Consider the following 22,940-nt stretch of genomic DNA (forward strand, 5'->3'; position numbering starts at 1 on the left):
CGGAAGCAACACCAGTGTCCCCCAACAGATGAGTGGAGAAAAAAGCTGCGGCACATGTATGCAATGGAATAGTACTCAACCGTGAAGAAGGAGAAAATCTTACCGTTTTGGGTAAGATCTAAAGGGTATGATGCTCATGGAGATCAGCCAGTCGGAGGAAGACAAATACGACGTGACTTCCCTGATAGGTGGCATCTGATCATCCATGTCAACAGCCAGACTCACAGGCACAGAGAACAGACTGACGGTTGACAGAGGGGACCGGCTGGGCACTGGGCGGAAAAGGGGGAGGGACTGAGCAGCACAGATTGTGGTTACGGAAGAGTCAGGAGGCCGTAAAGTCCAGCACAGGGAAGAGAGTCAGGAATATCGCAATAACCATGAATAGTGCCCAACAGGTACTGGAAATACATAGGGAATCGTTTTGCTAAATATGCCATTGTCTAACTACTGTGTGGACACCCGCAACTGCTATAAAATAATATCCAATGTCCATTGTACTGAGAAACAATTGAAAACACTCAAGTCCACGCAATGGAAACTTGAGCTGGGCCGCAGCAAGTCTACCGAGTCCAAAACTCCTATCTTTCCGTCCCGTGGTGTAGGCTGCCCTGTGACCCCGGAGAATGTCTGTTGCTCCACTACCATCGCCCCAAGGCATCGGCTCAACGGCTCGGGCCCCCAACACCCCGCCCTGACAGGCGTTCCGTGAACCCACACAGACAGGCCTGCTTGGTCACTCAGGCCGCCTGTCTCGCCCACTGGCTTCTGGGCCCGAGCGAAAGAAACCCCCTCTGACCAGAGGCCGGGTCTCGGGAGCCACCCGCCGGCCCAAGAAACAGAGGTCACACGACCTTAATACCGTAGGGGTCTTTCCCGCCTACCAGGCCATCCGAAACCAAGGTCCGATTTGGTCCCAAGTCCCATTAGCATCAGATGGCAAGTATCCTAAAACAATGCCATTTCACAATGCCATGTCAGTCAGAGGCGTTGTTCCCTTGCCGAAGTTATATCTGAGAGCAGAAGAGTGCATGTTGATGATTATGAAGCATGTTGCGATTATCTGTGATTACCTTCAATTCTCTCTCTCTCTCATCTCTCTCTGTTTCTCTCTCTCTTTTTCTAACTTCATCTATCGCGCATCTAGAATAATAGGGGGATAGAGTCTCAAGATAAGAGAAACCATACATCTTTGCTCCACATTCAACTCGGTTCCTGGGTCATTGTAGGTACCCAATGTATGCTTGCCACAGGCAGAATGGGTGATAAATTAAATCGTAAATGCTTGTGATCAATGCACAATTGCCTAGAAAATTCCACACGATCAGTTACGTACTTGCAGTATTCCTCTCGGTCTGCCTGAGTCTCCCTAACTTTTGCACTCAGCTAGTCCGACCACAAAAGTCTTATCACAGCCAAGTCACGACCATTTGAGTAGCGGCTGTAAATTCCCCACTCCGTCCCCCATAAGGCCAATGGGGCGGATTTCTTGATGCCATCGAGGGAACACATCGGAAAGGGCTCCTGCCCTTTGCCAATTTCTTTGTTAGGGTTGGAGTTTCGATGGATGAGACCTTTGCCAGAAATGGACACATTTCAAAAGTTGTTCTGGGTAGGAATTGCCGGTCAGCTTTGCAGCCAGCTATGTTAGTGTGACCTCTAGCGGTTACATGAATCTAACGAGTAAATACATCGGATCTTTAATAAGGCTTAGATTAGTACCTGTTACTGCTGCGCAACGTAAAGAATGTTTCCGTCTAAAGACATTTCCAGAGTAGTTTCCGGTTCACAGCTATACGGAGAGGAGGTGAAAGGCATGTCCCCCCCACCCCCTGCACCGCCCCCCCCGACATAAATTTCCCCGGTATCAACTTAGAAACTAAATTTAAGACACGATGTATGGAGACTGAATTTTATAATTTATAACTTCGTTTTGGTCAACGGTTAATTAATTATTCAGTTTGCCGGATTTGGACAAATAGCCAAGGTCTCTATCGCTTTAATAGATAACATACAGACATACTTGGTTTATTACATATTGCTTTTTTATGCTTTACACATATTGCACTTTTTTAATATAACTGGAAGGCAGGACCGTTGGCTAGCAAAATCATGATCACTCACTGAAGGCCCAGATGGCGGTTAGGACTTTTTAGAAATAAACTGTATTATAATTAGGTATATACATTGTTTTTACCAATGTAACTCCATTGCACACCTAACAGACGACAATGGAATGTAAACATAAATTTTATATGCACTGGAAAACCCAATAAAGCACGTGGCTTGTTTTATAATGACACTCGCTTTATTGCGGGGTTCTGGAACTGAACACACAAGCAAATTTTTATGTACTGCTCTGTATGGAGCTGTGAGTTACATCTTTCCTCATCACTTTCTCTACGAATCTGCACAGGAGTCTCATAAGGTATGCACAGTTACACACGTGCATTTTGCAAATGGAACAACTGCAGCGTAGATTTCTTAGGCACCTGCCCCCAACCCCCTGGCTGGCAGGAGCTCTACTGGTCGAGAAATCAGGCTGTCAAACTCTAGCGACCGTGTTGTTTTTCACCTGCGTAGATACCACCGTGCAGAAAAGCGTTTCTTTGACTGTAGGTATCGCATGGGCCAAAAAGTCTGTCGAGTTTTCTCCGTAAAAAGAAAGACACATTTTTCATTTTCATTAATTACTTCATTGCTTTGGATATTTTCAGCGTGTCGGCTATCGTCTGTGTGGTAGAATGCATGGCGATTGTTCTCGATGAATGTCTCCATTGGATCGCTATCAACCGCAGCGGGTCTACCCCACCATGAAGCATCATCGTCCAGCGAGGAATCTCCAGCGTAAAACTTTGCAAACCACCTTTGACATGCTCCGTCCATCACAGCACCTTCTCCGTACACGGCATAAATTAAATCGTAAATGCTTGTGATCAATGCACAATTGATCACAAGTCTATCTTCTTACGCTTTTCAGCTGTGTTTTCACCTTTCGTGAAATAATAAAGCAAATATGCCGAAAACGTGGCGTATCTTCTTCCGTCTTCAATATTAACGTGGCCACACCAAAGTTCACCCGTTTTGGTAAGTGTTTTTTAAATGCATGCCGGTAGGATAGCTGTCACTGTACAATTCTCAAAAAATTGTTTCAGATGAAGTTCAAGACAACAAAGCACTACTCGAGCCATCCTACGGAAAAAACCAAACCAACTTTTGGGCCCACTCATTATACCGCTCTTCCTTAACAGCCTCCTGTGCCCGATGAACTAAAGGAAGTAAACAGGGGGGAAGGTGTTAGGGGTCAGCATCCTGGGTTCCCAGCGGGTGGTTCATCGTTAGCACGTGGCCTTGGTTAAGTCCCTGCGTATCTGGGCAGCACCTTGTCTTCATCCGTAGAATAAGGCATTGCAGGGGACAATATCACAAGACCCTTCCCTAGGTTAATATTCTCACTGTTCTAGGGCATTCTGAGTTCCAAAGGAACCTTCCGATCCGACGTGCGATTCAACAAGGGCGTGTTCGAAAGCTCAGAAATGCCACAGTCTCTCCAAGTCACCCTTCTGTGGCCAATACGGGCCAAGCCGCTTGCCCCGCAAGTCTGAGGGATCAAACCCAACCCACAAACCCACTAAGACCAACGCAGGTGCCTTTTCTGGGTTTTTTATTTCCCGTTCTTGTCGCCCTCAGGGATCTCCTTCTTGTGGACAATGTTTTATCAACAGTTGGAGAGACGTCCAGAGTATCAGACACCAGTTGCTAAGGGGAGTTCCACATTGTGCGATATACCCAAAGGAATACCACGCAGCCGTCAAAAAGGAGGAACTCTTACGTTTTGCAATGGCGTGGATGGACCTGGAGAGCACTTTGCTCAGTGAAGTAAGTCTGTTAGAGAAATCTCACTTATGTGTGAAATCTCATGAGCAAAATAAACGAACAAAGTAAAAACAGACATAGATACAGAGAACAGGTTGACAGCTGTCCACATGGAGGGAGTTAGGGGACTCGCTTAAAAATGTGAAAGGATTAAGCAAAAAAAAAAAAAAAAACCCAGACTCCCAGATCCAGAGAAGAGTGTAGTGCTGACCAGAGGGAACGGAGCGGGGGAGGCAGGAGAGGGGAAAGGGGGGTCAATGTCGACAAGAAGACTTGACTTGGGGGCGAACACACAGCACGATACACAGATGAGGCATTGTGGACTTGTATACCTGAGACCTATATAACTTGATCAAACAATGTCACCCCAGTAAAGTCTACAAAAAAGAAACAACTGGGTTCACGCCCACAGGGCTTCGCTTATACATTTTGCTTGGCAGAGCCACAGGGGGAATGAGAAAAATGGCTATGAATGTTTGTTTCCTAACACTGAAAGCCAGGTTTCAAACCTGGGAAATGAGATACGCATTGAACACGGAGAATCCCCTGAAACATCAATGGACAGGATTACAACCAATCGGCATTTCTTTTCTTTTCTTTATTTTTCCCTACAGGAGGATGTGTTTATTGATTTTCGAGAGAGAGAGAGAGAGAAACAGGGATCCATTACCTCCCATATGCGCCCTGACATCAACCCGGCAACCTAGCTACGTGTCCCAGACGGGCATCGAACCTGCCACGTTTTGATGTACAGGACAATGCTCCAGCCCAAGGCGCCACCGAGCCAAGGCACAACGGACATTTAATCATCAAGAAAGTGCGACAAATTCCCGGCTGTCAAATCCACCCCTCGCCCATCGGAAAGTGGTAGCATTGGCCGCCTTTCACTGCCTGTGCTCAGTCCACTGTAGCTTCTCAGGATGATGTGCTCCTTCTTTGTCACAAATACAGAAAGGGAACACCCCACAGCAGGGCCTCAGCCATATGTGGTCATGGTTCCGTTCTTTTTCCAGCTGTAGCTCCACGGGGATGATGGTTTTCTTGTGTTGTCTTACGGCCTCCGATACTTTTGTGATCACTAGGTCATAGAGGGGTTCTGTGTCGCGGGTCAGCGGAGTGGACTCCGAGGGGTCCCGGGAGAGATCAAAGAGCAGGGGTGGGTCATGGGAGCTGACATATTCCCCAGTGCATTTACAAAGCTTGATCTCGTAGCACGCCTGGGCTCCTGGGGGCAGGAACACAGGGGTGACGTAATGCACCTTCCACACAGCCTCGCCTGGAGAACAAAAGACGTGTCAGAGGCATCCAACCGACAGGCCCATTCACTTTGTCCGGTTGTACCTTCCTGAGCCTTTGCTGGTCTTGGTCTTGGATCACAAACAAATGTATTGATCAGTCAGCCTGCGGAACACCAGAATGCCTAGGATAATATTACACATCTTTGGCAGCTATAATTAGTTCTGCTTCTCAAAATTGCTCGCTCTTTTTTTTGTTTGTTTGCTTTTTATAATCCCCACTCGAGGAAATTTATTAATTTTAGAGAGAGGGGAAGGGAAGGGACAGAGACAGAGGGGGAGAGAGAGAGAGGGAAATATCCATCGGTTGCCTCCCATATGCACCTTGACTAGGGATCGAACCCTCCACCTAGATAAGTGCCGGGACCGGGAACGGAACCCAAAATGCTTTGGTCTACAGACTGATGCTCCAACCCAATAAGCCACTCAACCAGAGCTCAAAATCGATATTTCTTAAAGTAACCTTCCTGCCTTTCCCACAGAGAGCACTTAGAAACTTCTGAAGAAGGTGTTTTTGCTGGTAATGCCAGACTAAAAGGAATTGGTTAGGGGCTCAAAGGCAGGAAGCATTGAGGATCAGCGGACGGGACCCTCCTCTTGGTTTCTGAGAGGCACACGGGCCAGCGTACTTACTGTCCCGCGGGTGCCAGCGTGCAGCGTGTAGGTACGCATCGCAGTAGTGAAAGAGGAACTCATGCTCGGAACGCTCGACGTCACCCAGAAGCAAGGGCATCAGGTTGCGGCCATCAATCGGCCTGTACACGAGTGAGGAAAATAAAGCCCAAAAAAAGCCGTAAGCTTTCACAGTGAAACGTCACCATCAACGGATGCGTTCATACATACTCCATCTGAATAAAGAAGAAATAAGTGCTCCATCGTGTGAGTGCTGAGTCCGCGATCACAGAAGTTCTCCACAGCCAATGAGAGTTGCATTGAAAACGATATCACCACCCTTAGAAACAAACTGAATAGAATCTCTGAAAAATTGTAGACATATTACTGTGAGCATTGTTTAAAGGTTTAAGTGAGTTGAGAAAGCAAGAAAGAGAGACATCAGTTTGTTGTTCTACTAATTGATACATCATTGCTTGATTCTTGCACGTGCCCTGACCAGGAATAGAATCAACACCCTTGGCATATCAGCATGATGCTCTGACCTGCTGAGCTACCTGGCCAGGGCTATTGCTGATCTTATGTCAGAAAATGTACCTTATACCTTATATTAGAGAACAGTAATTATAAAACCTACCTCATCCTAGGAAATAGGATAATAAGTCCCCGATAATCCTAAAAATGATCATAAAGTCATTGTCTTTATTGATAATCCTTCCAAATCTATTGGAACTAATAGGTAAGTGTATCAAGGTCATGAATTCAACATTAGCTCAACTTGATAAACTCTCTTATACGAAGAGAGGTCTATTCAGTTATTATTTTATACAGACTCCCTGTAAAGCCTATGTTGGCTAAAACTAATGCCAAACATTTGAAGAGGTCTCTTTTTGTTTCTAATTACCCTTCAGATCCTACTTTCCTCCAGAATTAGATGAGCTCTATTATAGGAAGAAAGAAACATTAAAAGCAGTCTTTGGGTTTAGAAGGGAGAAATGAAGTCACTTGGATCTGTTACATTCCCTTTCAAAGCTGTTATCCATGACATAGCAGAAAAATCAGCTCCAAACCTACCTAGGTCCATAGGTTTCAGGGAGTGGAGAAATGCACTATGATAAAATTCAACATATTCATGATAGACTTCAAAATATCCGTCAAATGACTTCCCTGACCCTCTGCCTCTAGACTTTGAACAGCCGATCTGGGGGAATTATTTTTTTCTCTTACACAGACGAGTGCGTTGACCTGGTCATGTTCTCATCTCCAAAACTTCCTGCCTTTATCTTCCTCCCCAATAAAAACTACAAAGCATGTGAGAAGGATCACGCCAGTGTAAAACGCTACGTGGTAACACTCAACAGACACAGCCACCAGCCAAGGTACAAATCCCCTGGGTACTGAGCAGAAAGAGCACCTGTTAGGATAGAGTTGACCTCCTCTGACCCACGTCGTCCCAAGACAAAGCTAGAACGAGGCTCTACGAACAGATCATGTCACGTCACCTGTCCTGAGGGACCGTCGCTCCCGTCCAAGCCGCTATCGTGGGGAAAATATCCATCAAGCTCGTAGGTTCGTCGATGATTTTCCCAGCTTGCAGTTTTCCGGGCCACCGCACAAGTCCAGGGACACGAATGCCGCCTTCCCAGCCGGCCATGGCTTGCCCTCCTACAGGACGAAGCAACGGAGTTCCAGGGAGACGAGGCCCTGCGCTAAGGGTGTTCAACGTGGTCCGTGAACACCCATAAAATCCACCCCTGCGCAGGGACCGCCACCCACAGAGCCCCTGCGGGGTGAGCCTATGGGCACAGAACCGTGTTTCCTTGGGCTGCTGATAGAAACTTTTGCTCACAGCTATTTTCTCCATGAAGACTTCACGTTTTTTTCCCCCTCACCCAAGGATGTTTTTTTGCCCTTGCTTTAAGAGAGGTAGGGGGACCCTGGCTAGTGTCACTGAGTGGATGGAGTACCAGCCTGCGAACCCAAGGGTTGCCGGTTCAGTTCCCAGTCAGGGCACATGCGCGGGTTGCAGGCCAGGTCCCCAGCTGGGGGCAAGCGAGGGGCAACCGATTGATATTTCTCTTGCACCTTGATGTTTCTCTCCCTCTCTGTCTCTTTCCCTTCCCCTCTCTCTAAAAATACATAAATGAAATCTTTTAAAAGAGAGAGAGACCAAGAGAGAGGTAGGGGAGAAAGAGAAACATGGATGTCAGACAGAAACATCAATCGGTTGCCTCTTGAACACACCCTGAGCGCCGATCGAACCCGTACCTTAGGTGTGTACCCCAATCGGGAATCGAATCCATGGCCTTTCAGTTACAGGGTGGCGCTCCAACCCACTGAGCCGCCCTGCCCGGGCCCTGCCCTTTATTTTCACCAACGGTCCCGTAAAATAACCTTGTCGAGCGTTGCATGCCTCCGGCTCGTCTTCCACGCCACGGAGAACACAAGAGACCCTTTTCCCAAAGGCACACCAGGCAGGATGCCCCCCCCTCACCTCTGTATATGCCATTCCATCCGCCAAGCTGTATCTGGCCCAGCCTTGCCTCCAGGTGCCCTCCGTGGTCCGACGTGAAGTAGACCAGTGTGTGGTTTCTCAGCCCCAGCTCATCAATGGCCGCAAGAAGTCTGCCTGAGACCACGAGAAAGGCAGACCCATCCCGCACCCGAGGGGATGACTTTGACCATCCTGGCCAGCCCTGCCACCAGCATGTCCCTCTGGAGTCAGGAACAAAAGGGAAGGCAGGGAAAAAGTGTGTCTCCTCTATGAGGCCCCGCCTTTTACAGGCTGAGGGGGCCTGTGAGAGGGTATGTTTCCGCAACTGCCCTTTGTCCTGTGGAGTTGAAGGGCGGGGCGGGTTATGGGAAGAGGAGACAGCAATGCCTTTCTGCCTCCGCAGACGCGGACGTTCCTGCTTCGCATCTGCCCCTGAACCCTTGCTCATTGTCTCTGGGATGTCTTGAGTCCCTGTTATTGATTCATAAGGACTCTTTATTTGTTTAGGAATGAACACAATGCCGTAGGGCTGCGGACATTCCCTCAGCACACGCGGTGCTTCCTGCGTGCTCTTTAGGATGGGCACGTCTGACATTTGGGCAAATGGAGAGACCTGGGCCTTCCTCATGCTTTCCGTAGCTGTTGCTAGCTAGCTCTCTGGCGAGGGAGGAACTTAGTATTTCACCATCCTTTCTTCCAGCTTTTGTTCTGCCTCATTCCGTGTCTTTAACTCGATGGTTTTTCCAAAACCAGCTGCTTCCTAAGGGTGCAGTAGTCTTGGGGACCACAGCGCTAACGCAAGGTATTGGCAGCATGTCTCTCTGCCTCTGCCTTTCTGTCTCCCTCCCTCTCGCCCTCTCTTTGTCGGAGGCCACATGGAAGAATGCTTCCTCGTCTCTTTCTAGCTCCTGGTAGAGGCGGTCCGCCCTGACCATCGTGGGGGCCTCTGCCTCCATCCTCACATGCCAACCCTGTGTGTGTCTGTCTTCACGCAGCACACTTCTCAGTCGCGAATGCCTTTCTCTAGACATCAACATATGTTCAAAGTAGAATGTGTCTATTTCTAGCATCACCTGAAATACATACAGGCTTCTATAGGAAATCTACTTCTGACTATTTAATTCTCATTATATATTCTACATGTATTATACATTACATATAACATTATACAAACTTTATATGTACATCATATACATACACACATACATACATGCACACCCACAGGGTCTGGCAGAAGTAGCAGCTCCTTGAGGGTGGTTGGTAGGCTAATAATACGGGGGCCATAATTGATAGTTTTCACTTGAGCATGTCACCTAAAATGTCCTATGCTGCGCTCGAGCGGGACATGGTTATGTTACAGAATGCCCTACGTATCATTTTCTAATGACAGATTTCGCCTTAGAAAAGGAGCATTATTTGTGCTGCGTGGTCTGTACTTTGGTTGGCGCTAGAAAGGGATTTGCAGCCCTCCCATGACCACAATCTGATTATTTTATACAACTCCTCTAAATAGTAAGAGCAGAAACGTCTGCAACTAACACGCTCTCCGCACAGCAGACCATCGTTTGTGCTGCAGACCCTGGAGAGTGCGTTGATCCTGCAAACACAGACACGGCCGTCTCGGGCAGCTCTGTCCCGTCCGGCGCTCAGGCTGCCCGCCCCGGGCGAGCGGCCGCACATTCCTGTCGCCCTTGCACACCCCACACCTGGTGCCAATTCCACGCCCAGGGACTTTCGGCAAACAGGTCCCGCCGAGACCCGCCTCTGCGCCTCCGTCTGTCTCTCATCGCTTGTCCTCACGGTCCGCACCGTTCCCTGCCACCCGTTCCTGAGACGCCCGCTCTGCGGGTGAGAACCGCTGACCTCTCTCTGCCTGGGATCCCTGAGGTGCCAGGGGGTCCCCAGGTTGGGAGGGGGAGGCCCTGTTTACAGGGGAAGCTTCCAGCTGGATGAGGTTCCTGAAGCATCCTAGATACCGATGAAATGACAGCAGAGAAGCGTCTGAGACGTTACCAGCTGCTCTGCAGGACACCTGGCTCTCTTCCCTGATCTCTGTCTCTACCTTCTCTGTCTTACTCAGGCAGCCCCTGAGCGGGGCAGCAAGACCGCCTGGGGCCAATCTGCTCGCCTGGACCTGCGCCGGTACCCCCGCCGTGAGGTACCTTGCGGTTCTGTGTGCTCCTCTGTTTAGGGGCATGATAATGGCCATGAATGTGGTGTCCACCTTCTAGAACTTTCATGGGGACCCATCCAGGTCACCCCTGAAACCGGGCCTGCTGCTAACCAAGCACCCGGGTGGAAGCGTCTGTTCGAGCACGTGTTGCGAGCGATGGGCACACGCCAACGCAGCGCCTCGGCCGTGAACTTCTTCAAAGAAACATAACAAAGAGGCCGCAGTTCTGGGCCCGGGGCGGGGGCGGTTTAGGACAGGTTCCTCACACCAACCACGTCTTTGGGTATGTACGAAATGACACCTCCGAGCAGGTGATTATTCTTCCTCAAAGCACCCGTCTGCCAGGACAAGCAAAACAGGCCACGCAGGTGGGCGCCAACAGCGTGCGTACGGATTTCAGCAGCTCTGTTTCCAGATGAGACTTCTACACCGAAGGGCTTGCTCGGCCACAGTGAGCGCACCCATCGGTGTGTGTCATAGTGCGGGAGCCAAGTCCACGGAGACTCCCACGCCCCCTGAAGGTTTCTTCAGCTGCCGTAGCACCAAGGCTTGCAGCTCATTCACTGAGATGTTTCGAAACCATGTCAGTAATTGAACATTTGAAAGCACAGAGTTAGTAGGTTTATTTTGGTTACCATGGGAAGAGTTTGAGTTGGTTGCGTCACCCCGTTTGAAGGAGCAAACGGTAAGTAGGATGAACAAAGATCTTGGGAGAGAGTGTACCGGTACGAGAAAGCATGTTAAGAACACGCTGCCTGGTGTTGTCCTAGAGGAAGGGGACATTCACACGCAGACCACACACACACCTAATTACGTGCAGAAACATACCCGTTGTGCACATATTGGGTGAAAATGGTATTCATGTTTCCAATGATTTTTTAAATATTTTCTGTCCTTTGAAGTCTAGGTCAGTCAACAGTATTTGTCATCGACCATGTGGTCAAGTTTGACTTCCTAAGCATGTCTTTGTAGACTGAACTATATCTCATACCCATATCCTGTCTCTATCATATGCCTTTTTGAAATATTTATCCTAGATATATCCCAATGTGGAAATAGCCTCACTTACGTGTGGGTCTTGCAAACACGTGCTTCCTGTCATGACGTTGCAAAAGGCGAGTTTATTTTGTTAACTACCATATGGGTCTTACACAAACACATTGTTATCTCTGTGCTATTGCTCCTCAGGGTGTGGATTCTGGCTTAACAACCCGAAATTCAGGTCTTAGTACCTAGCAATCCGAGATGAAGAAGTGTCCTTAACCAAACACCGAGACCTGACATGAGGTCCGACCTCATTTGGAGACACAAGAAACGAGGCAAAATCCACGCTGGGAAGTGGCAGGTGGGACGAGAACACTGGTTGTAGGTCTCTGTGGTCAATGTTTGTGCCTGTCCCCTCATTTCTGTCAGAGACCAACCCTCCCTGGAGAGGATAATACTGCTCACACTTCACCGCACCATCCCCAAAGCCTGCGCTGCTACCAGCGCGAGTCTCCGGGGGTCCCAAACACAGAGACTAGAACAACGTTGGTCCTCCACTCACCCACGAAGAAGTCCATCTCTTGCACATTATCCCCGTATAAGCCGTGCTTGCTGGTCCCCAGGAACTGCTCTGTCGTGGGCAGAGGCGTGTGGACGTGAAGGAAGGAGTAGAAGAGGAGGAACGGTTCTTCCCGGTGCCTGAGAAAACATCGATCACATTGCTCCTGAGTTCTCAGCTCCTGCAAACATGATCTCTGATGTTCTTAGACGCACAGACAGAACTCCATGATCCACGGCAGGGAACACGTGTCCAAGGCAGCCCTTTGGAGCGGATTCCAGGACCCCACAGTGTCTGGACTCAGTCCCCAGTTTTGGGGTAATGCCACCATGGTTTCTCACAGACGCCAGGACTCAGGGTAGGTCATACTGCGCTCAGGAGTCACCCCGAAAGTTATCATTGCAATTCCACTCCGCTTGGCACATTTTCTGAAAAGTCACGAAGCCTCAGGCTGGACTCTCCCCCCAAGGCACACAGGAGACGGGGTCACAGAAGTGGATTCACCAAACCATCAGTATTGTAACACCCCGAGAGCAAGCATGCGCTGATACTCCTTGGCAATGTGCCCGCACAGCGTGGTTCCCTTGTGAGGAGCCAGGGAATGAGACTGAGCCCTCCAAGACCTCACGGTCTGTGTACAGGCAGGATTGGTCCTCAGGGAACCAGGGTGGCATCCCATGCAAGGCCAGTCTTGGAAATTTCTGATGAGATATCAAAGGGTAAAGAATGGGGAAAAATAAACTGGGAGAAAAAAAAAGGGTGTACGTTGGCTTCCCAGGTTGAATGGTGTTCCTCTAAAATTGTCCACATAAAAACTCACAATGTGACCTTCTTTGAAGAGAGTGTTTTTGGAGACAGAATTACTTAAGAACAAAGAAATGTCGCTCGGCGGCCTCCCATCGAGGCCCCAACCGGGGACTGAAGCCTCAGCTCAGGCACGTGCCCTGACTGGGGATCGAACCTGCAATGTTCCGGGGTACGGGGATGACGCCGCCATCCACTGAACCACCCAGCCAGGGCACCGCCTCTCCTTTTTTAAAAAATCCTCCTTCTCCGACCCTTGCGTGACTCTAAGGGAGCATGAGCTTTACCTTTCCAAAAATGAAGCCGCCTCCTTCGCCATGATGGACCCTGCCCGATCGGCCTTCAGCGGCTGCTCGGTGATCTGGTCCTGCCGCATGAGGATGCAATTCCAAAACAAAGGAGATGTGTAACTGCAGAACCAGAAGTAGCCCAGGAGATAAATGAAAAAAACCATGAAGAGGAGGAGGGTCCAGGAGACGTCGATGAAGCAAGCCAGCCTCCCTACAATGGTGGCCATCGTCACTACGGCCAGCAGCTGCACACAGAACCACATGTTGCTCCCGATGGCTAACTGCGTGTCCCGCGAGGGGTTCGGACGGCAGGGCTCGTACAGACTGAAGGGCATGCCGTAATAGGAATCAAACCCATACTTGCGTGGATGGTGGCAGTAGTCTCTTCGGGATTCAGTTTAATCCCTGGTGCCACTTCCCTGCAATTGAACACATGCACGTCACACATAACACACTTCCACGTCTCAGAGGCTCTGGCATTGGCCTTCATTTGAAACAATAAGCGAATGCACAGAAGTGGAGTGGCAAATGTTTTTGTTTTCCTTAAAACTCGGAGCTCTGCAAAGACTCACATTTTTTCTCTTCTTTCACTGGCGTATGTTTCTCTTAGGATCTGGTTGTGCACAAGCTGGTAGGATAAAAATTACGGGTGGAAAAGACAATTGGAAGTTTCTAGCAAAGATGTGAGGCAGGCAGTTTCTCCTACACAAGAGGGCAAGTCAAAGCCACAAATATAGATGCATGATATAGACAAGGTGAGTACACATGGTGGGTAGGTAGACAGATAGATAGTGTACAGAGAGAGAGGGATGATAGAAGGTAGATGGAGGAGTGGGCGGATGAATAAATGGATGGACAGAGAGAGAAATTATAGACAGACAAACAGATAATAGATATATAGATGAATGATAAATAGATGGATAAATAGATTGATAGATAAATAAACAAATAAGTAGGTAGGTAGATAGACAAATGTAACTTATGGCCACAAAGATAGATAAATAACAGAGAAAACATAGACGATACATCACGAATAAAAATATAGATGATGAGTGGATAGGTAGTATCAATAAGCAGATAGATTAGATAGATAGATGAGATAGATAGATAGATAGATAGAAGTTATAGCCACAAACATAGATAAATGACAGAGGGAAGATAGATGATACATAATGAATAGATATATTGATGATGGATGGGTAGATAGGTAGATACACATATAGACACATAGATTGCTGGATAGGTGGATCAATGTATAGATGATAGATAGATACATAGATACAAAGAGATGACAGATGGTTGTATGAATGGATATACTGGGTGAGTGGCTAGATAGATGGATAGATAGATGGATAGATAGAGAGATAGATAGATGATTGGTCGATTGAGACGATGGATGCATGAATTGGGTCATTGGGTAAATACATAGATGATAGATAGCTAGGTGGGTGGGTGGCTCAGTGCATAGATGAGAGACAGACAGATATAGATACATGATGGAGGACGGAACACCCATTCATGGAGGGATAGATGAGTGGATAGCTGGCTGGTTGGAAATCCAAGGGTGTCCCACTAAACTTCATTCAAGCAAAAAACTTATTCAGTAAAACTCGCCGCCGCTTAAACAGGAACCAAATGATCCACATGGGTCCTCCTGGCCTGTAGACTAAGAGACTATGACAACGTGTGTCTACAATACACTAACAGTTACCTGCACACCATTGGGAACCCATCAAGAATGCCTGAACTGACATCTCGCAGGGCCTATGGGGGTCGGTAGACCAGAGGTAGTGCCCCCTGGGGCAGGCTTCTCTGTTCTGAAACGGTACCAAGATGGTCTTGTTTTATCCATGTCAAATGGGCTACAAAAATGGAAGGGACTTAATAAAGCATGGGACTCTCAGAAGGGCCATCGTTAGTTTATTCTTGTCACCTTGGGCAGTCAGTTAAGGATAAGGAAGCCTGTGGTCTGCTTCAACAAAATAATGAGGCTGAGGAGAAAACAGGCAAGGCCCACGGACCCTGAGCACTTGGATTTTATGGAGCAGCCATTGAGTTAAACACGGCATGTGTCAGTCACTGAGCTTGGCCAAGGATCAAGTTCCTTGTCTGTGAACGTTAGAAAATGCATCATGCTTGGCTATCGCTTCCACCAGTAAATATCAGTGTTCCCATCTGTGTGCCATGCCCTGTCCCTGCCACGAAATGGCCACCCACTGGCCCTGTGGTTGTATCCTCTGTGGGCCCTGTGAATTAACCTTCCTGAGCCACAAGAGTGGAGGAAGTGAGGAGGCAAGTGGAGGAAGTGGAGGAAGTGCAGAGATGGAAGGCCCAGGGTCCCGTGGGAACTTTCTGAGCAAAGCACATGCTGCTTATCTTGGTTTGGGTGCATCAGGATGCAGACATCTGTACGGAAGCAAACTGGACCATCCAGCCCTGGCTGGTGTGGCTCTGTGGACTGAGCACCGGCCTGCGAACCAAAGGGTCGCCGGTTCGATTCCCAGTCAGGGCACAGACCTGGATTGTGGGCCGGGTCCCCAGTAGGGGGCGCGCAAGAGGCATCCACACATGGATGTTTCTGTTCCTCTCTTTCTCCCTCCCTTTCCCTGTCTCTAAAAATAAATAAATAAAATCTTAAAAAAAAAAACCCAGAAACAAACAAAAACCTTGATTCTCCATAAAAAGCTAAGGAGGCCCAGGTGATTGGTGTGCTCTCGGGAGGACCCGTCATGTGTCTTAAATGAGGCCTGCTGGAGGCGAGGCAGGATTTGAGCATCTGCGAAGCATCGTGAGGCAACAGAGAGCCCTCCTAGGTCTTTACCACAGAGCACCTGTGCACAGACCACCTGTGAGAAGCATGTGGGAAGCACACCTGCCACATAGGTGGGAAGGGGTCTTGCGGCGTGCCTCGGCCGTGTCTGAAACGGATGGACAGGTGCCAATCAGAAGTGTGTGTGTGTGTGTGTGTGTGTGAGTGAAGGGGGCATTGTCACAGCGGGTCCCAGGAGGACAAAGCAGAAACGTGATGGCGTTCTAGGGGATACCAAGAACAACGGCTTCTCACCAATGATGCCTGTCTTATATCCTTGCTTCTTGGCTAAGGCTGCAAAGGTCGTTTCGTTCAGAGGGAGTCCGGAAGAGGCCCCCAGGTTGACAATAACGTACAAATTTTCTTCCGAAACCATTCCTAAATGTAATGGAAAAACAAAACACACAGACATGCGACACATAGGTAGGGACTCATCATAGGCGAGCGGGGAGAGTCCGGGATGGGCCAGACCTTGGGAGGTGGACAGCTGATGCACCAGGAAGACAAAACGACCCTTTGGGCGAGGAAACAACATCCTGCAAAGACAAAACTCACCCAGACCCAAAACGCAAAAGCCCTGGAAACGCTTTGGTGCACACACATGCTTGACATGCTCAGACACAGCCAAACAGACCAACCACGAAGCTCTTCACGCAGGACAACAGGCTGTCCTTTCAGCACACAATTGCTGGTGCAGCATCTAAGCCCCACCTGCCCTCGGCAGGGGAGTCTACACATTGGAAAAGATGTCGAAAAATAAAACCTTAAACTCTTCTGCGTCTACTAAAGCATTTTTTCTGACACTAGAATTTAGTTGTATTGGTGTAATAGGACAGGCCCATTAACTCAATTCCTGTCCAAAACCCGAGGAGGGGCATCTGGGTAGGGTAGACACATCGGTTTGGAACCTCTCATGACAAAAATAGATGTCGAGTAGGTGGGTCTTGCTTTCCTCAGACTGAAGACCTGTGATTTATAGGGAAGGAACCGAAGAAAGCAAGCAAGTTTTTGAAGGATCCAAGAATGGAAGAAGCCCTCCGGTCAACCAACAGGTGTGGCCAGTGAGTACTGGGGGTCTTTTCTCAGTACCATGCAGACTGATGCTAGAACCCTGAATCCCTTGGATATTGCTGAGCAGTCTAGCCCTGGAGAATCATCCAAATGGATCTCTCTGGCCTTTCTTCCAAACAAGGATCTAGCCTGAAGCAAAACTGAGAAAGACAGAATGAAGAAAGTGGGTGAAAAGGAAAAAAAAATCCTAGATAACATCAGAAGAGCCAACCAGGGCAGGAGCTCTCTCAGAGCCAGCTGTCTTTGTTTTCAACATGACGCAAGTGTCTTTGAAATTAGACTTTTTTAACTGTGCCCTGTACGTAAAACACTGCTTTTACATAAAGAGAGCAAAAAACAGTCCAACACATGCAAGTTTTACTACAAGGAAAAGAAACAGAATAAATGATTTGATGTTTGTGAGGCCTGACTAATCTTATTCCCAGCTAACACGGATGCTGTAACCTTTAGGGGGCGTAAAAGCTTCCATGACACCATCAAGAATTCATCTTTCAAAATATAACTGGGCCCTGGCTGGGCTTCTCAGTGGGTTACAGCGTCATCCCAATATACGAAGGTTGCAGGTTCCATCCCTGGTTGGGGCGCAGACAAGAATCAACCCATGAAGGCATCAATAAGTGGGACAGGAGATTGATGTTTCCCTCTTCCCTCTCTCTCCCCCCGTTCCTGTCTCTCCAATACATAAAAAAAAAAAAATTTTTGTTTTAAATAACTGCATGATTCAGCCATTCTACTCTTTGGTGTGTATTCCAAAGAATCAAAATGACGTATTTAAAGAAAAACTTGTACAGGAACAAAAAGTTGTGCAGGAACATTCATAGCAGGACTATTCGCGGCCACTGAAAAAGTCAGATATTTTCCACGGCAGGGGCATGCCATTGGATGAGCGGGCGAACACAGTGTGTTCCTTTCGTACAGTAACTAAACATGGTGATAAACTTCTGGGACGTTCTGATAGATCCCTTCCCCTGGTAGCCAGGTGTTGTTAACGATTCCCTTGCAAGGCAATGTCTCGCTTTTGTCTTGGGGTTGAGAGTCAAGGCTACACTCCGCCGAGAGGCACTGGACTAAAACGCCAACACTCCCAGGTGAAGACATCCCTGCGCCATGCGTTAGGAACACAGAGATTGGAACATTGGTGTCAATAGCTGCCAACACAAGAACAGGACTGTGTGTGCACCTTTGGACGTGACACCGTAGTGAAGCCACAGGGTCCCCACCGCCCACCCTAATGTGGGAGCCAAGAGGAGCAGCACCTTCCTGGTCACACACCTGATCGGATGGGATACCTTCCCGCGAGGAAAGCAGACCGGCTCGGGGTGCACAGGGCGGCTGCGGAGATGTGGTGCGTAAGCTTCACGCTTTCATTAGCTAAGCAGTCGATGTTCGGAGTCCTGGAAAGACAGAGAGAGAGAAAACTGAAGAAGAGGGAAGGAGAGAGACAGAGAGAAAGAACAAGACAGAAAGACAGGGACAGAGACAAAGCCAGAAACAGACAGAGAGAGAGAGAGACAGAGAGACAAAGACTGACACAAAGAGAGACACAGAAAGGGGAGGGAAGGAGAGAGGGAGAGGGACTGAGACACAGAGACACAGACACACACACATATCTAAAGGTAAAAAAATACCCGTTTACTAGTGGTCCCTGCGCTCAGAAGGAAAGAAAAGGTATCATTGCACACAACGCCCATTCTGCTTTTGTTTGGCAGGTCCTGCTTTTGCACAATTGGTGTGGTTTGGTTCTGCAAACTGTGTGTGTGCTATCTTTATATATTTTGTGCCATTATATAGTTAAGTGTCTTTGGTCTCATTCATTCAGGCTAATGACTTAGACACCTAAGGAGGAGTGTTGGGTAGGTAGATGTCTCTTCTCTACGCACAGGACACAAAATCACCATATGATTAAATATTTTCAAAAAGGCAGAGATCAAAAGAAAATAAAAGTGTGCAAGCCGTACATCTTAACAGGATGCCATGTTCAGCTTTGGAGGACGTGGCTGCGGTAGGCGGCTTTTCTAAGCCACCAGAAAGCTGTGACTTTTCGTCCTGTGTTTGATTTTGTTCTTTCAGAATGTCCCTTGCAGAAATACATCACCTTCAAAAGGTCGTTGGGCTCCCAAATGAGGAAGCATGACAAGATTCATTTTGTTGGGTAAAAATACACCAGGTGAAATAAGCCAGTCAGAGAAAGTCAAATATCATATGATCTCACACATACGTGGATCTAGTGAACAAAATAAATAAAAGAGAAACAGACGCAGAGATACAGAGAGCAGACTGAAAGCTGCCGAAGGGGAGGGGATTGGGGGGTGGGTGACAAAGGTGAAGGGAATAAGCAAACAAACAAACAAACAAAACTCTCATAGACATAGACAACAGTGCGGTGCTGACAAGAGGGAAGGGGGTGGGGGAGGGGGCAGAGGGTAAAGGGGGGCAAATGGGGATGGAAGGAGACGTGACTTGGGGGCGAACACACACTGCACTATACAGGTGATGTGTTGTAGAATTGTGCACCTGAAACCTATATAGTTTTATGAACCAATGTCACCCCAATAAACTCAATAAGAATTTTAAAAAGTACGTATAAAAATCACCACTCATCGAAACAGTCTACATCCTACAAGGCCCCCTACAAGCCAGGTGACTATTTGATGCCTTGCCCATGCGAACTCAGAGGTGCCTACTATTCACCTGTGCCTCCAACAGATAAGAAAATCAAGGTGCGTACAGGTTAGGTAACTGTTCCAAGATTGTACACCCATGAGCAGAGCCAAGATTCAAATCCAGAGAATGCCGGAGTTCACACTATGTTGTTCTTCACAGGAAAGCCAACCAACACATTCAGCTTTGCGTGAAGAACAAGTCATGACACGTATCAACCGTCCGAGCCTGAACAACACACCTGATCGTATTGTTCCCATAACAGCCCAGGTCTCCGATTCCAAGATCATCCGCCATTATCAGGACAATGTTAGGCCTCTGGTCATCTAGCCTTTGGGACTGGGCCATATTTAAGAGAAACCACATCCAAGACAGGTTCACCAAGCACCTCCTGGAAAACAGGCATGGATTTTCCAGAAAACACCCTGTTCTGGGTGGTTTCCAGAGCTCTCTTCCCAACAGGGCTTGTTGGACACGCACGGTTTTCCCCCAAAACAGATGAGGCTCACAGGTTTCTCTTTCCAGGGCTGGTCATTGCTGTTGACCGTTCCCCACCGCGCTCCACGGCAGGTTCTCCTGGGTTTGCAACTCCTGTGAACTAATTGCTCTTCTAGGAGGTGAAGTCTGCAAACATCCGTTTACCCAAAGACAAATGATTTATTCATTGAGTAAGAGGCACCAAGAGTTAAGAGATTATATCAGCAGTTCTGTCGCAGACTTACAGTTTTGGTTTCTGACTTACCCTTAAGATCACGTTCCAAACACTTATGAGGTTATGTTGTTGGTGGAGTTGCTGACTCCACCCATGTGAAAATGTAATTGTGTGTGGCTAAACTAGCTTCAGCAAAAAAAAAAAAAAAAAAAGTTTAGTAGCAGAGGAGAAAAACGAACCAGGAAAACAAAGAAAAAGTCACCAGTGAATACAGGAAAAAGGGGCTGTGGAAGACAATGGAATTCTGGCAAAGGAAGAGCTTGAAATCTGGACTCTCAGTTAATCCACTTTCTAAGTGTGATCAGTCTCAGCTCTAGCTGTTTTCTCAAAGAAATATATTACTCTCTTCCCACTGGGTCCCTATGCTGGTGTCACGAGATGGATATTGGATGTTGGAACGATTGGTTCTATCTCTATCTTGCACTTATTCATAGTGTAGAACCGACTTCAAATATTTCCTCCAGGGAGGAGGGAGGAGGAGTCCTCCACCCCCGCTGCTTTCAGACCCTTTAGCACAACGAGTCGTATTGAGACATCGAGACTCTGCTTTTCCCAAACTTCCCCCCCAAAACTGTGAACATCCTGAAGATGACAGTTCCACATTCAGGACTTTACCTACTGATTATAGAAATGCCTTTCATCATCCCCACTCTGATGGAGTTGCTTTCCCCAACCCCTGCGTTTACAACATGTTATCATCATGTAAGGGTGTTGGAAATTTGCCTTTATATGTGTATCGGATGCCTCAATCTCTCTTACTTTTTGTTTGTTTGGTTTTTTATTATAGACGGACTAAACCCAGATCAATGGATACATTGGATGGGCAAGCAGATAAAGAAGATAGAACCTTGAGTGCCTCCGACAACGCAGCTGAACTCACAAATGCCACAAAGTCGCCCATCAGCATCAAGATGTTTATCAGCAACAGAGTTCATGGCTTTTCTTACCTGATTACCATTCTGGGGCTCTGAGTTCCTTCTTGTTTTCTTTAGCTGAACATGCACGGTCCTGAAAAGAAGACCGTTTTACCTTTGCATTGGTTAAGTCAGGTACCATTGCAAAACTCTCACTGTAATCAGGAGACCAATCTCAAGTTCCCACAATAAAAAACTGGTTTTGTGACTCAGGCAAGGGATAAACTGTGAGCTAAAGAGCTTCTGCTATGCCAGCTCCTAAGGTCGCATGGGGTTTTCTGTGGGGTTTTTTTTTTTTTTTTTGGCTGTTGACTTATGGGGCTCAGTCTCTAAACCTACATGTGTGGGTGACAGTATAGTCTTGAGGAAGAGCTGAACCCAAGAGTGAAATCTCAGCAAGTCTGTGTGGAATAAACTTGGATCCCCCTCAAAGAGATGAGGACGTGGCTTTATCTACTTGTTTCATTGTCCATCGTTCCAAAGGCAGACCACGACCTGGTGATTTTAGGAAACTAATAGTTGTGTGTATTTCGGAGGGTGTGGTATGATGGCCAAGTGATAGGATAGCAACATGCATTGCCCAGAAAGAAAAGAAACAAACACCCAACTTCCCTCTGTAATTTGTTCCTTAAAATAATGCTAAAGACATGGTACTAACCTCCTTTCTCAAAAACCCATCTTGCCCAAAAGGAAGAAGATTTCACACGCACACACAAATGCATATTGAATCGGGGATACAAAAGGAAGGAAGAAAGGAAGGAAAGAACAAAGGAAGGGAGGGAGGGAGAGAGGGAAGGAGACAAAGAAAGGAAAAGCAGGAAGGAGGAAGCAGACTAATCACTAACACAAAAAATAGTTTGTAATCCAATTCCCAGGCCGATTCACTGACTCCTACAAAACTGGCAGGTAGGAAGGGAGCTTTTAAGTTCCGGAGCCCAGCAACCCGTTGACACCAGAAAGGGAAGAGACCAGCAGAGGCAAAAACGTCTCTACTCGCCCATCTTCTGCCTGTGAGCTCTCACAGGGGATCAAGCTCCCATTTGCCAAGCTATCGATTTTCTGGGGTCCACCCATTCCCAGCCATATGGCTGAAGATCTTGGTTGCTTGCCATGCATGCTTATGGGGGCTACTCATTTTGCCTCTTACCTCCCTTTAAATCCCTGCTCTTAGATTTTAAATTTACCAACACAGAGCGAGCAAAGCCCAATGAAAGCAGAACCACAACCCTGTTCTCCTCTCTCTCTCGCTCTCTCTCGCTCGCTCTCTCTCTCGCCCCCTCTCCTCCGCCAGGCCCTTTGCCAGAGAGCTCTCTGGGTGGTCCCAGGTGCACCAGGTACCTTCCAGGTCCTGCAAATACTGAACCTTTATTCTTTATTCTCACAAAATTGCCAGGCGCTTGTCCACCAAGGGCATCTTCTCATCAAAGTGAGAACCAGAAGGGCCCAGCCTAAGGCAGCACTAAAACACACCCCCCTACCCACCTGTGGGTGCTGTGGTGCAGTGGATATCTAGGCCACAACAAGAAGGCCGTCCAGACGGACTTCTGCCTTCCTCAAAAGCCGACCTTGACCCAGACGGTAGCCTACGTGTGAAGCTGCTGTCTGCACAGGCACACTGGCTGCAGGCATAGACCTCGCCCAGGAGATTCAGCTTTTGGAAAGGTGGGTGATGACGTCATCACCCTG

At 47.9% G+C, this 22,940-nt stretch overlaps 1 protein-coding gene across 1 annotated transcript in view; it reads right to left on the minus strand.

Moving 5' to 3' along the window:
• Positions 1 to 4,760: 4,760 nt before the first annotated feature.
• Positions 4,761 to 22,940, minus strand: part of LOC129079757 (arylsulfatase H) — a 38,604-nt gene continuing 20,424 nt past the window's right edge. Inside the window, exons 6-10 of the mRNA XM_054585027.1 lie at positions 11,997 to 12,133; positions 8,278 to 8,412; positions 7,286 to 7,448; positions 5,805 to 5,926; positions 4,761 to 5,152 (exon numbers count right to left, since the gene is read on the minus strand). Coding sequence (XP_054441002.1) covers positions 4,761 to 5,152; positions 5,805 to 5,926; positions 7,286 to 7,448; positions 8,278 to 8,412; positions 11,997 to 12,133 — 949 coding nt within the window. The remainder of the gene's footprint in view (positions 5,153 to 5,804; positions 5,927 to 7,285; positions 7,449 to 8,277; positions 8,413 to 11,996; positions 12,134 to 22,940) is intronic.

This window comes from Pteronotus mesoamericanus, unplaced genomic scaffold, assembly GCF_021234165.1.
Source record: "Pteronotus mesoamericanus isolate MK-2021 breed Mesoamerican mustached bat unplaced genomic scaffold, CSHL_Meso_final contig_80, whole genome shotgun sequence".
Classification (NCBI taxonomy): Eukaryota; Metazoa; Chordata; class Mammalia; order Chiroptera; family Mormoopidae; genus Pteronotus; species Pteronotus mesoamericanus.